General features: G+C 34.4%; 1 protein-coding gene across 3 annotated transcripts in view; it reads left to right on the top strand.

Moving 5' to 3' along the window:
* The window catches only part of zranb3 (zinc finger, RAN-binding domain containing 3), a 51526-nt gene extending 40042 nt beyond the window's left edge, over window positions 1–11484 (top strand). For all 3 annotated transcript variants that reach the window (XM_026235694.1, XM_026235693.1, XM_026235695.1), the window contains 7 exons: window positions 1193–1299; window positions 3470–3571; window positions 3666–3808; window positions 4655–4792; window positions 7422–7761; window positions 10786–10917; window positions 11135–11484. In XM_026235694.1, coding sequence (XP_026091479.1) covers window positions 1193–1299; window positions 3470–3571; window positions 3666–3808; window positions 4655–4792; window positions 7422–7761; window positions 10786–10917; window positions 11135–11233 — 1061 coding nt within the window. In that variant the 3' untranslated portion in view covers window positions 11234–11484. The remainder of the gene's footprint in view (window positions 1–1192; window positions 1300–3469; window positions 3572–3665; window positions 3809–4654; window positions 4793–7421; window positions 7762–10785; window positions 10918–11134) is intronic.
* The last annotated feature ends 1308 nt before the right edge of the window (window positions 11485–12792 follow it).

Genomic DNA, 12792 nt, shown 5'->3' with positions numbered 1-12792 from the left:
GCAGTTATCTTTATGTGCTGTAAAAGCTGATACAGAATTAAACAGAAATTCCAGACATTAGTTTCATTCAATTCATTTTATTATAAAAAAAATATATAAATTTAAATTATATTCATAACTTTATTTGTATATTTATTAATCTTTTATATTATTTTAAAAATTAATAAAAAAATAATAAATTATTTTGTATATATTTTTTATTATTTAATTATTTATTATTAAAAAAAATATTATTTTTATTATTTAATAATTTATGATAAAAAAAATTTAATTATTTAAAAAAATTGCAATTAAAGCTGGAAATTGTTACATTTAACATTTTACTTTTAAATTAATACATTTAAATAAATAAATATAAGTTATATTTATAATACAAAACTCCCAAGACAGACCATCAACCCTGAAATGACTTTCTTTTTGTCCAAATTTCCTTATTATAAAGAGTTACAAGACATTGAAATTACACAGTCATCAAATCTGAAAAGCAACAAAGAGCAGCTTGGGCATTTTGTGAAATATCCCCAGTTGCGTTCTTTAAGAGGAAATCTCAGATCTCAATGACAAAATTACCTTCTAAGAACAATCTCACAGTTGCGTCACTGCAGCTAAGAGCTCGTCTGCGTGAAATATGGATAATAACAGGCCATTTCAAAGCTAGACAATCAACGAGCGTTCACCTTTCTCATAAAGAGTGCAATTTCCAGACACTGCTGGGTTTGTCTTAACGCCCACCTTTACCACACACACAGAATCCCAACTTCCCTCCAGCATACAGTAAGCATAATGGCTCTTTAATAACCCGTTGTGATTGGCCAGCCAGCGACAGCTCAGCTATTTTAGTCCGCGCTAGGGTTCTGGTAACTAAGCCTCATGGGGCGTCTTTACTGCGAGCCTGACCCAAATGAATGTAGAATGGCTCTGTGGGACGAAATCCGGATGAATCTGATTTCTGGGAACAGCAGGATCGTTTGAGGTCACTCGGTACCTGCTGAATTGTAGTGTTCGTTAGTGCGGTTCGAGCGCTGGTCTCTGCTGCGCACCACCTGACCTTTATCAGCCGCCGGTACGGAGCATAATGATCACCCGCTCTTCTCTTCCTCTCATTGCCCTGTTCTCTTTTTGTCCTGCTATTAGTCATTGCGACTTTCCCATCATGTCTCCCTCCCTCTCCATCTCTTTCTTTCTCCGATAGCTAATCAGGTTCACACTCAAAAGGAGTCGGACGACTCAGTTCCTGTGTATGACTGTCTGAAGTTCTGTGCCAGCAAAAACACAGACAGGATCTTCATCTACGACAAGGTATACAGTGCTAGAAACCCAAACAGCTGCGTTAGATGTGCAGTGATTTTTCAGCCAAACATTGAGAATGTTGCGATTTAAAGCATTTCGATTCATTTGTGAGCATTGTGAGTTTTAGAAGCGTATCTTGCCGTCAAAATGGCACTTAATTTCTTTGAATCAGTTCAAATGAATCATGTGTTTCAGTGAATCCAATCAAGTGTTATAATTCAGTTAATTTTTTTGGGAAAAACAACAGCTGCTTGGGGTTGAATTCTGCGTTTGAACCAACAGTTGAACTAAGATCACATTTAAAGCACTGCAGAAAAGAAACTAGATAAACTAGTTGGCTTCACTAGTAAAGAAATTAGTATTGGTAAGGATTAGATTAGTAAATTTTTCTTTCCTAGTTGCGCCAAGAGATTTATACTTGGATGCATATTTTGTTTATAAAAGTAGAATTGTGTATTCAGTATTTGCATTTTTGTAATTTGTCAATTTTACATTTTAAAATATTTATAAATTTATATGTAGAATTATATATAAATTATACGTATAAATGTAATTTTTTAAATATGTATTTTTTTTAATAAAATAATAAAAGTATTATTTAATAATTTATTTTAAAAATGTTATGCATTTAAGAAATGGTATTTATATTTTATGAAGGTGTATAATAATAGCAGTTAGTATTTGATATTTTACATTTTTATATATATATATATATATATATATATATATATATATATATACATATAATTTTACAGAAACTATAAATTCACATAATTTCTGCTGGATCATGATGGCATATAGTATTTCTGGAAATTTTGAGAGAACGGAAAAAAATTTACATTTGTGTGTAAATCATGTTTTTATTATTTCGTATTAAGTAAAATACGAAAACTTTACAAGCATTAAAAACACTTTAAAATGTTAAAAAAAAATTGACATTATTAATTAATTAATTAATTTGACATTAAGTCATTATTTTGACTAAATCTAATCCATGTTAGCTAATCATTTAACTAACTGACATCTTGATAAGCAGAAGTCACAACCAAAGGTCATAGAAACCCAAATGTTTAAGTCATGTATTTCTTATATAACGTATTGTAAGAAGCACTCCTATCCTTCAAATTCGTCAGGATTTTGTCTAAACCAAACCTTCCCGGATCTGCATCACGAGCTCTAATACGAGCGCTGCCTTAAACCGTTTCTCCTTCGAGTCCTGAACGCACGGTTGGACGGCCAGAGTTTGCAGTGTTAATCTGAGGGCAAATAAAGTGTCGAAATCTCCCAGTCCTGGTTTGTACAGCGCTACGCTGGGATTCTCATAGTTCTTGCAACTGTATTAAATGGAAGCAGATATAAGCAGGGGGCCCCTAACTGACTTTGATTGAGAAATATTATCCGGGTTGGTTTTTAATAAGAGCTTTTCCTGAGGCCGTTTCAGCTGAGCAGTGATGAATGGAGGAGTTTAGTGGGAAGACATAGGAAGAGCAGGAAAAGATGCCTGCCGTGGGCTGGAAATGTAATCTTTTGTAAAAGGCCGAGCGCTTCCCTGTGGACAGACGTTGTGGGACAAAGGTACAGCTGGAGCAGTGCCTATAAGGGCCATACATGTGATTGACATGTGTATATATATTATACATTACATAATTTCATCAGCTTTATCTGTGGTTGTTAGTCATGTGGAACTGGTTGATCACCAGTTGGTTTTTGTTTTGCATTATCTGCAATTTTTACATTCATATATTCACAAATGACTGACCTCGGATCAATCTGTTTAATAAAAACTGTTGGTCATATTTTCCTTATTTGCTAAATACAGATGCTAGTTTTTATTAACATGCATCAGCATGTCGCTGTACTTATGTTTTTAATAAAAGTCAAATTCCCCACAGATATTTCGGTGGACACTTGAGGTGATGACAAATGGCACTTATTGAATCATTTTGAACAAATTCACTGAAACTGGTCGTTTAAAAGAACTGAATCACAGAAATGAATCCGATATCGGCACACAAGCGCTAGGAAACTAGTCCACTAGCGCAGTCCTGAGGAAATAATAACAGCTATATTCAGTGTTGCTTAGGGTTATTAAATATGTTTTAAATATTCAGTACATATGGGCTCTGTGTGTGTGTGTGTCTGTGTGTGTGTGTGTGTCTGTGTGTGTGTTTCTCTACAGGACGGCCTCCCGCTCCACTGTAACTTCGTTCCCTTGGATATCAGACTGCAGAACTGGGAGGAACTGCCACCAGAATTCAATCACAGCGAGAACAGGAGACAGGTGTGTGTGTGTGTGTGTGTGTGACGGGATCTTCAAGTACTGTTTCATCAGATTTCTTGAAACACCTCTCTCTCTCTGTGTGTGTGTGTGTCAGGTTGTGCGATTCGTGCGTGAGTGGAGCTCTCTGACTGCGATGAGGCAGAGGATGGTGAGGAAGAGTGGAAGAGTTTTTCACAGCCCCATCGTGCTCCTGGAGGAGCTCACACAATCCCAGCGCCGGCACAGCAGCACCTCCAGGCAAGAAAACACACACACACACACACTCACCATCGAAGCTGGAGAGCTCTGGGACATGTGGGCGGATCTGAATCTGGTTGGCTCTCATGTGGGTGTCAATCAAATTAAGTTTCTATATCCCCCCCCATCATTAAAGTCATTGGACCTTTATTCCTGGGATGCAAAGCTGAATTTTCAGCAACATTTCTCCACAGTCTTCAGTGTCACATGATGCTTCAGAAACCATTCTAATATAATGATTTAATGCTTTATTATTGGAACAATTTTTTTTTTTTTGTAATGGTCATTATTATTAATATCTTAATGGATATCATGTTACATTTTTTCATGATTCTATAATTAATAGAAAGTTCAAAAGAAAACATTTATATGAAATATTAAGATTTTGTAACATTATAAAGATCTTACTGTCACTTTGATTCACTGAATGCATCCACGCTGAACAAAAGTATTAATTTCTTTACAAAAATGGCCCCATTTGAACAATAGTAAAAAAATTATATTGTTTATTTTAAACGAATGGATTTTTAATTTATTTGATATTTAAATGTTTATTTTTTTTTTTATATATTTTAAACGTATAAAACACAACAGTAAATTTAGCTGAGGTTGTGAATCATGTTAGAATATCGGTTGAAGAAAAGGTGGTTTTGAATTTAATTTTTACTTTTTGCTTTTTTTATACATATATATTTTTTTTATTGTGTATATATATTTGTAAAAAAAAAGTTAAATATATATATATATATATATATATATATATATATATATACACACACACTGCACTGCACTGCTCTCTTCATGGCATCTTTGTGGTACCCAGAGTTCCCTCTCTTTTTCTCTCAGGTATCTCTCCAAAGAGGATGTAGCTCAGACCTCCATTGCTGTGGCCCAGAAAGAGGGCGGAGCTCTCCGCATCATCAACAAGGATAATGTCGGCCCGAAAAGAAAATCCACATCCAGGGCTACGGACCACACCAACAGGTCTGACTGTCACCATAACCCTTAACAACGTATTACTATTACTATTCTTGTTGTTGTTGAAGCACTTTTTTTTAAATATTAATATTTTTTTATTGTTGAATGTTGTTGTCCATATTTATGTGTATATCACAGAACCATCAACCAGCACCTGCATAGCAACAGTAAAACCCACTAGTTGCTAAGTGGGCGTTGCCATGTGGCCGCACAACTTTGCGTTGGTTATTTCAAAGCGCTAAATCCTTCAGAAGACTAAAAACACACAGGGTTTGACGATGCAGCCACAAGCCAAATCTCCATGAGAGAGATCTCGATGCAGAATGAGAGAATAACCCAGCAATCGCTGATGAAGTCATCAGCACACACACACACACACACACGCGCGCGCGCGCCCTGTCAACCACATGATCACATGTGACAGCTGTTTCCTCCCGTACTTTGTCGCTGTGTGATAAAGTCATCAGACTTTGTAGTCGTGCGCTGAGATCTCAAACGCGACGGCTGCTGACCCAGGTGTAGCTAAACCGCAAATGGAAATTAATATAGAGATATATACATATTTTTCCACTCTGCTTTTTGATCATCAAATGACTTTCCTCCCGCGGTCAGGGTGGAGACTGCTGCTGACAGATACATGTTTACGAATCTGTATCCCTCCTGGAATTAAATGATATATATTGCGCAGCCGGTGACAGTTTACTTTGAAAGTGCATCTCGGCATGTAATTATGTGTGCAGTAGAGAACGGTTAACCTTGTAAACCTGATATATACGAGTGTGTGTGTGGAGTGTGTTCGAGAATGCTTAGTGCAGAGGATAAGGGCTTAATCCACACACATGCGAGCGCTGCGGCGTCGCCATGGAAACCGCGGGAGGAAAAAATTGCGACGCACTGAGCGCTGTCTGGGGCTGGATATTTTTAGGCGATGGAGAGAAAAGAGGAAGAAACCGGAGGGAGAAAGTGAGAACTGATGGAGGACTAGAGAGAAAGACTTTGCTGGTTAGGTTTAGGTTGGTTAGTGTGGTGAAGACTAGTGTCTCACACACACACGTGATAACTCTAATAACTGAATTTGGTTGTGACCCCAATCGAATGATGTTGGAGCCGCGGTGTAGTGGTTTACACACATTACCCTGGTGCTCATGTGAGCCACGAGCTGAGATCCACTTGTGTGCTTTTTTATGACCAATACAACAAACTATTTTAGGTTAAGTAGCTAAGAACAGATTTTTATGAATTGATTTCTTTCTTCTTTTTTTGTTGTTGAAAATAACAGTAATAATAACAACAGTAATAATAAAGGATACAAAAAAAATTATTATATTAATAAAGTTTTTTCGCAAATATAAATATTTATTTTTGCTTTTTGACACAAAACTGTTTATTGCTACTACTACTACTAATAAAAAATAATAATAATAAACTGTTAATAACATTATTATTAATAATGCATTTTTCCCTTTTTTTCTTCTTGCAAATCTAATAACAGTAATAATAATTTAAAAAATAATATTAAAGTTTTTTGCAAATATAAATTTTTATTTTTGCTTTTTGACACAAAACTGTTTATTGCTACTACTACTAATAATAATAATAAAAATAATAATAATAAAAAAACTGTTAATAACATTATTATTAATAATGCATTTTTTCTTCTTGCAAATCTAATAACAGTAATAATAATTAAAAAAAATTAAAGTTTTTTGCAGATATAAATATTCATTAATGCTTTTTGATACTAAACAGTTAATTGCTACTACTACGACTACTACTAAAAATAATAATAAAAAAAAACTTTTAATAACATTATAATTATTAATGCACTTTTTTTCTTCCTTTTTTATTTATATTTTCTTGCAAATTGAATGAAATTTTCCTTATGTTTAGGTGTCCAGTAATTTATGCAGAACCATTTTTTTTATTTGTGGTTTTATTTCCACTTTTTTAAACAATAACTAAATTTGTATAATGACGATAATTATAATAATAATTAATATAATTATATAATAATTGTATTATTTTTAAAGCTGTTGTTGTAGATATTTATTAGTTGAAATATTAACAAAATGTATATTTATAAAAATAAGGATCACAATAATGTGTGCCTTATTCAGGCTTTTTTTGCAATAGTCAGATTAGATTGTTTCTCATAACGTTTATGATTTGAAAATGAAGTTATTTTATATGTCGTTTTACTTCTGCTTTCTGAAACCTTATTAATGCACAATTATTATCTGTGCCATTTTTTGTAAAATGCATAAATCTAAAAGTGAGAATATTCTAATTTGTTCAGATTATTTGTTTTTTTTGTTAAATATGAGCCACAATTAAAAGAACCAAAGACTTAAACTACTTCAGTCTGTGTGCACCTGAATGTATTTAAAGCACAAGTTTCACAATTTGAGTTGAATTACTGAAATAAATGAACTTTTCCACGACATTCTAATTTATTGAGATGCAACTGTACATATATATATATATATAGAGAGAGAGAGAGAACATCGTAGCAACACAGTAAAACTATTCTGTAACTGTACAGCAGAAAGTGTGTTTATAGACCAGCGGCACTGTTGTTTTTGGTGTTTTTTGTTTCTTAGAAAATCTAGATGCATATGTGTGTTTGTGTCTGCAGAGAAGCCGAGAGCTCTGTGTGTGTTCAGACAAACACCACCGCCGGTTACCTGCAGGCCGTGGACTCGGCTGGGACCCCCCTGTGTCTGTCCTGCCAGAAGCCCAGCGGGGAGCACCTCGGCTGGGCAGGAGGCTTCTGCAGCTCTGCCTGTATGGAGGACTTCCAGCTGCGCTCCAATCAGGGCTACATGCGCGCCCGTGTGCTGGAGACAGAGCAGGGTGTGTGTCAGCACTGTGGACTCAACGCCCACCAGCTGTACGTGCAGGTCCGGGACGCCCCGCGCACACACCGCAAGGAGATGCTGGACAACACCTGGCTGGCACAACTCCCTCTCAAACAGGTTGGGCTCGTTTGTAGGAGCCTCTTCTGCATATTTGGCCATTTTTGCATCCATCTAAATGCTAAAATGTTGCATGCTAAAGTTGCTCAGATGATACAAGTGGCAACTTTTTGAGCACTGTTCCTGTCAGTGGGCAACCAGGTGAGACACAAGGCCCAAAACCAATCTAAATATCTCAATAGAAATGTGTTACCCATTCTCAATAGGAAAGTGCCCAAGCAGCATTACTTAAAAAGTTTCCCTGTGTATCATCAGCCTTAGTCTTTTAACCGAAATCCCCAATGTGCAATACAGTTTCAGTATTTTTACCTTAATTAAAGCAGTCACTGTGCTCTCCCAGCTGTTAGATGTCAAGACTAGGCTAAATAACCAAAAAATAAAGACACTGCACTATTATTTTTATTTTTTTTCCCCCTAGTGTGGATTGTATGATAAAAATAAAAAGTAGAAGGCAGACCGCCATTGTTATGTATTACTTTTAGTACTTTTAAGTTGCTTTCTTCAAGATGTAATGCTTGCATAAATACGACACAAAAATACTATTATTGTTATTAATAATAATAATAATAATAACATTTGTGACTAATGTTATTTGTTTTTGTTAAAGATAATAGCTTCTATTATTATTATCAACAACAAGGAATAATCAGTAGTAATAAAAATAATAAATAAATGGTACACATAATATAAACATTTTAAAACTACATAAGATGCCACAAAAGTAATATCTAATAATATTTATAATAATTATTTTTAATAACAGTAATAATAAAAGTATTTAAGTTTAAATGTCTTATAAATGTAATGCATACCTAAATATACCTCAGAATATTAATAATAATAATAGTTATTATTAAACAATATTCATGGCATGTTTTTACTTTTTTTTTTTATAGTTTTTAATATAATTTATTTTATTATTAGTTGTTAATAAATGAATTATTGAATAAATAAATAGATATTGTTATTGTTAACAACAAGAAATGATAATAGAAAAATGCCACAAATATTATCATTACTATTAAAAAAAAAAAATGCAGCAAAATATCATAATCATTAATAGCATTTTTAGTTATGATAACATTTATTTGTTTATTGCTTACAAAATATTTAATAATAATAATAATAATAGATATCATCATTAGCTTCATCATCTACTCTTCATATAGAAATTATTTTCTTTTTCTGATTTTTCTTTCTTTAGAATTTTCTTTCAAAATGAATCTCTGATCTCTATCCATGTCCACAAAACCAGTTGACTACCCCCTCCTGCTCAAAAACATCCTCTGTATGTGTATGTAGCACCAGGACTAATTTTGTTTGGGAAGTTGCCCAGAGTTTGGGAAAAAGCGTTTTTTCAGTCACTTCCAGAAGCACATTAGCCAGAATTATCCCCAAACATTTGCAAGTAACTCGGCATACGCTGCATTTTATTGGAAAAATATTGCTTACAGAGAAAGATAAATAAAGATGGCCTGTTTAGCTTGCAGAAGCAATAAGAGCTGAGCGGCCTTGGGCGTCTGCGCTCTAAATCTCTCTATAGAGTTATCAGTGTCTTACACACACACACACACACACACACACAGCCGCCATCCTTTCCTCCCTGGAGCATCCAGCGCTAACACAACGCATAGTCTGTCAGATTGCCATTGATTTTTCCCACAGTGCATTGCTATGAGGTGCAGGTTTGATTTTAGTTCGGCTTTTCTGTTAGAGCCCCCAGCGGCCTGATCAATAATGCGCTTTAAGCTCCAAGTGCCCTCGACGCACAAACAAACCGCTGTTTTAACGCAAAGGATTGTTACGTTTGCCGCTTCCTTGCATTAGCATGTGGTTTGGTGCGCACGGGTTGACTTATTGACCCTCGAGGTCTAGTAAGGAAGCTTCCCGCTCTCGTAGTGGGAGGTTATCGTCCGTGTCGCTCCCCTTGAGATTTAGGACGATTATCGGCCGGCTCTGTTGAGGGGGAAGGAGAGGATTGATTGGCTTTTCTCCAGAGAGCGCGAAACTAAAAACAGCCGCGCGCTGAAATGCCAGCGCTTTGACTTGGGCCTCCTCTCGTTCCCAGCGCGGATCTTCCACTCGTGATTTCCGCGGATTTCCACTCCAGTCTTAATCCTGCCGAACACCTGGAGTCCTTCACCACAGAGGCCTGTTGAAAAGCCTTCGGAAAGAGTCGGGGGGAATTACGCTTCCTAGAGTTTCCCGAAGGGCTATTCAGAGCACTTTCATGTGACGGTTCAATAAAACAACAGGAATAAAAAGGATCTACACACAACAACAAGACTCTCTCTGGGCGGTGGAGACGTTCAAGTGCTGTATTCTTTAAAAGACAGATCTATAATTGGATTATTTTATTTTATTTTTTACCTTAATTGGCTATCGATTCTTTAATATCGTGTTTAGCATGAAACCGTGTCAGTTAAGGTGTAACAGTTCGATATATAACCCCAAATCACAAAAACTATTATTGTTATTATATTGCATCTGTTAACAATAGCAAACCATTTTTTTTTTCCGTAAATTAAGTTGTGGTGGTTCTTTTGCCTTATAAAAATATTTAATAAATATTATTTTGTTAATAGAACAAATAAGTGTTAATAATATTTTTGTATTAATAACGGTAATGTTTTTATTAAAACTATTGTTAATATTGCTTTAATTGGATAAGAATGCTAAAAGGAGAGAGCTCAATATTTTATTGAATTGTTGTTGCTGTTAATAATACTAATACTAATTATTATTATTAACAGTGTTATTATATAGTTGTTACTATATCACTTTTCAAGTTATTAATAACTATAATGGAATACTTGTTGCTGTTAATAATAGCAAAAGAAATTGAACAACAATATTAAACATTAAATATTGTGAATAATAACAATAATAATAGTGCTGTTGTTTTTTATTTTAAATAAAAATAAAAATGGGTTCTTTATTTGGGTTATCGGCCACTCAGGCATAAAAATAATCTGTGTCGTATGGGACATGTGAGAAAGATCTGTCTGTGTTTGTGTGTCGCAGCTGAATGAGATGATTCAGAGTCCTACCGAAGGACAGTTCTGGCAGGTGGACCACATTAACCCTGTGTACAGAGGAGGGGGACAGTGTTCCCTCGAAAACCTCCAAACGCTTTGTACCGTCTGCCATCGTATGGTACATCATCTCATCCACACACACACACACGTGTATTCAGAATTCATTTTAGATTTGTAAAGAATTTCAAATATAAACATGTAAATGCATAATATTATTGATTAGAATATTGAAGTGTTTATTTATATAAATAATTAAAACTATAATCATTACTATTTAGTTTTAGATTTATCATTAGTGATTATATTCACACATCTGTGTCTGGTTTGTTTTGCAGAGGACCGCGCAGCAAGCCAAAGACAGAAGTCAGATGAAACGAGTCCAGGCCGCCTCCACACTGGCCTCTGACATCACACGATTCTTTGTCAAGAAATGAGCCGTTCTGTCTGCAACTATTAAAAACACATATTCAGAGCGGCAAAGAGCTGTTGCCTTGGAAATGAGCCGCCTGCGTTTTCCATGTCGGAGGCGTTATTTACCGACATCTGCAGTATTTGAGGACTGTTATTTAGCCAATTGGGTAGCTGTTTTTAATCACTGCTCTCACCGTGAGACAAAAGAGCTTTTATATTCGATGTGTTCAACCATAAATTCATTAAAATCACTAAATAAACATGCTACAGTTGCATTAAGTCGTCTTGTTCAACGTTTAAACAAAAATAGAGAACTGAAATTCTGAGTTAACGAGTCGATGTTGGTTCGTTTGTACCGTGAACTATTTGTGTTGCAGGTTTACAGCGTGGCTGCCGCAGGACGTGCTGGCGGGAGATGATTCCCAGTGTCTGCTCGGGTTTTTTTGGGTCAGCGCAGAGATAGGAGGCTGTGTGGAGCAGCAGACAGGCAGGACAGGATGTTCGGAGGGCCGGATGACTTTCAGAGTGTCTTTACAGCATGATAAAGCGTTATCTGTCCTACAGCAGAGAGACAGTGAGAGGCAGATTGGCACGAGATGCAGGGTAGGTTATTATTATACTGCTGAATACACTTACAAGAAACGGGTGTGGAAGTTGCATGCACATTTAAGACATCTTCACATTTGATTTGATAAGCGCTGTTGTATTAACCTCTCTTGATAGTGTATTCAAAATATATTCAAATATATATATTTAAGAGTTTTGCAAATATAGGATTACCGTTTTTATACTAGCAATCATTTATAACTATATAGTCACAATTTATAATGTAAATGCCATATATATATAGAGATATAGATATAGATATAGATATATGGCGGTTTATAATCATATATTCTAATTTACACAAGGTACATATAGTGAAATTACAACAATATATTAAATGTATATACTTTAAGTACACATACAAGCTAAAATATTTTTTATATAGCATTGAAATTTATTTTGTATGTCATTTTACATATTACGAGTAAATATAATTATTTTTGTTACCAATAATATATAACTATATTATATACATAATATTTGTCATTTATATTTTTAGATATTACATATAAGCTGTAACAACTATATTTTAATTCAGAATTTACGTAATTCATGAAGAGGATTTACATTTTATATATTCCAAATGTGGAAGTATAAATTCTGATTTACACATTCCATAGTACAGATTAATTTTTAATGTATCAGATACATAATGCCTTAGCAGGTAAAGATTTACCTGTTAATGTTTGATGAACAAAAATATACATTTTTATTTTAAAAACATTTGACCTTTTTGGATTATTTGGCCCAACACCTTATAAACCTTAAATAATCCTCAATGAATTAAACAAATATTTGTGAGCATAATATTTTTTTACCAATTATATATAACCATTATTTAGTTTTATTTATATATATATATATATATATATATATATATATATATATATATATATATATATATATATATATATATATCATAAATCCTGATTATGTAGTTGTGTATGTGAAATATGTTTAGTGTTTGTGTTTGGTT

Source organism: Carassius auratus, chromosome 47, assembly GCF_003368295.1.
Source record: "Carassius auratus strain Wakin chromosome 47, ASM336829v1, whole genome shotgun sequence".
Taxonomy (NCBI): domain Eukaryota; kingdom Metazoa; phylum Chordata; class Actinopteri; order Cypriniformes; family Cyprinidae; genus Carassius; species Carassius auratus.
The sequence above is the reverse complement of the archived record's forward strand: the minus strand, read 5'-3'. Positions and strand labels throughout refer to the sequence as shown.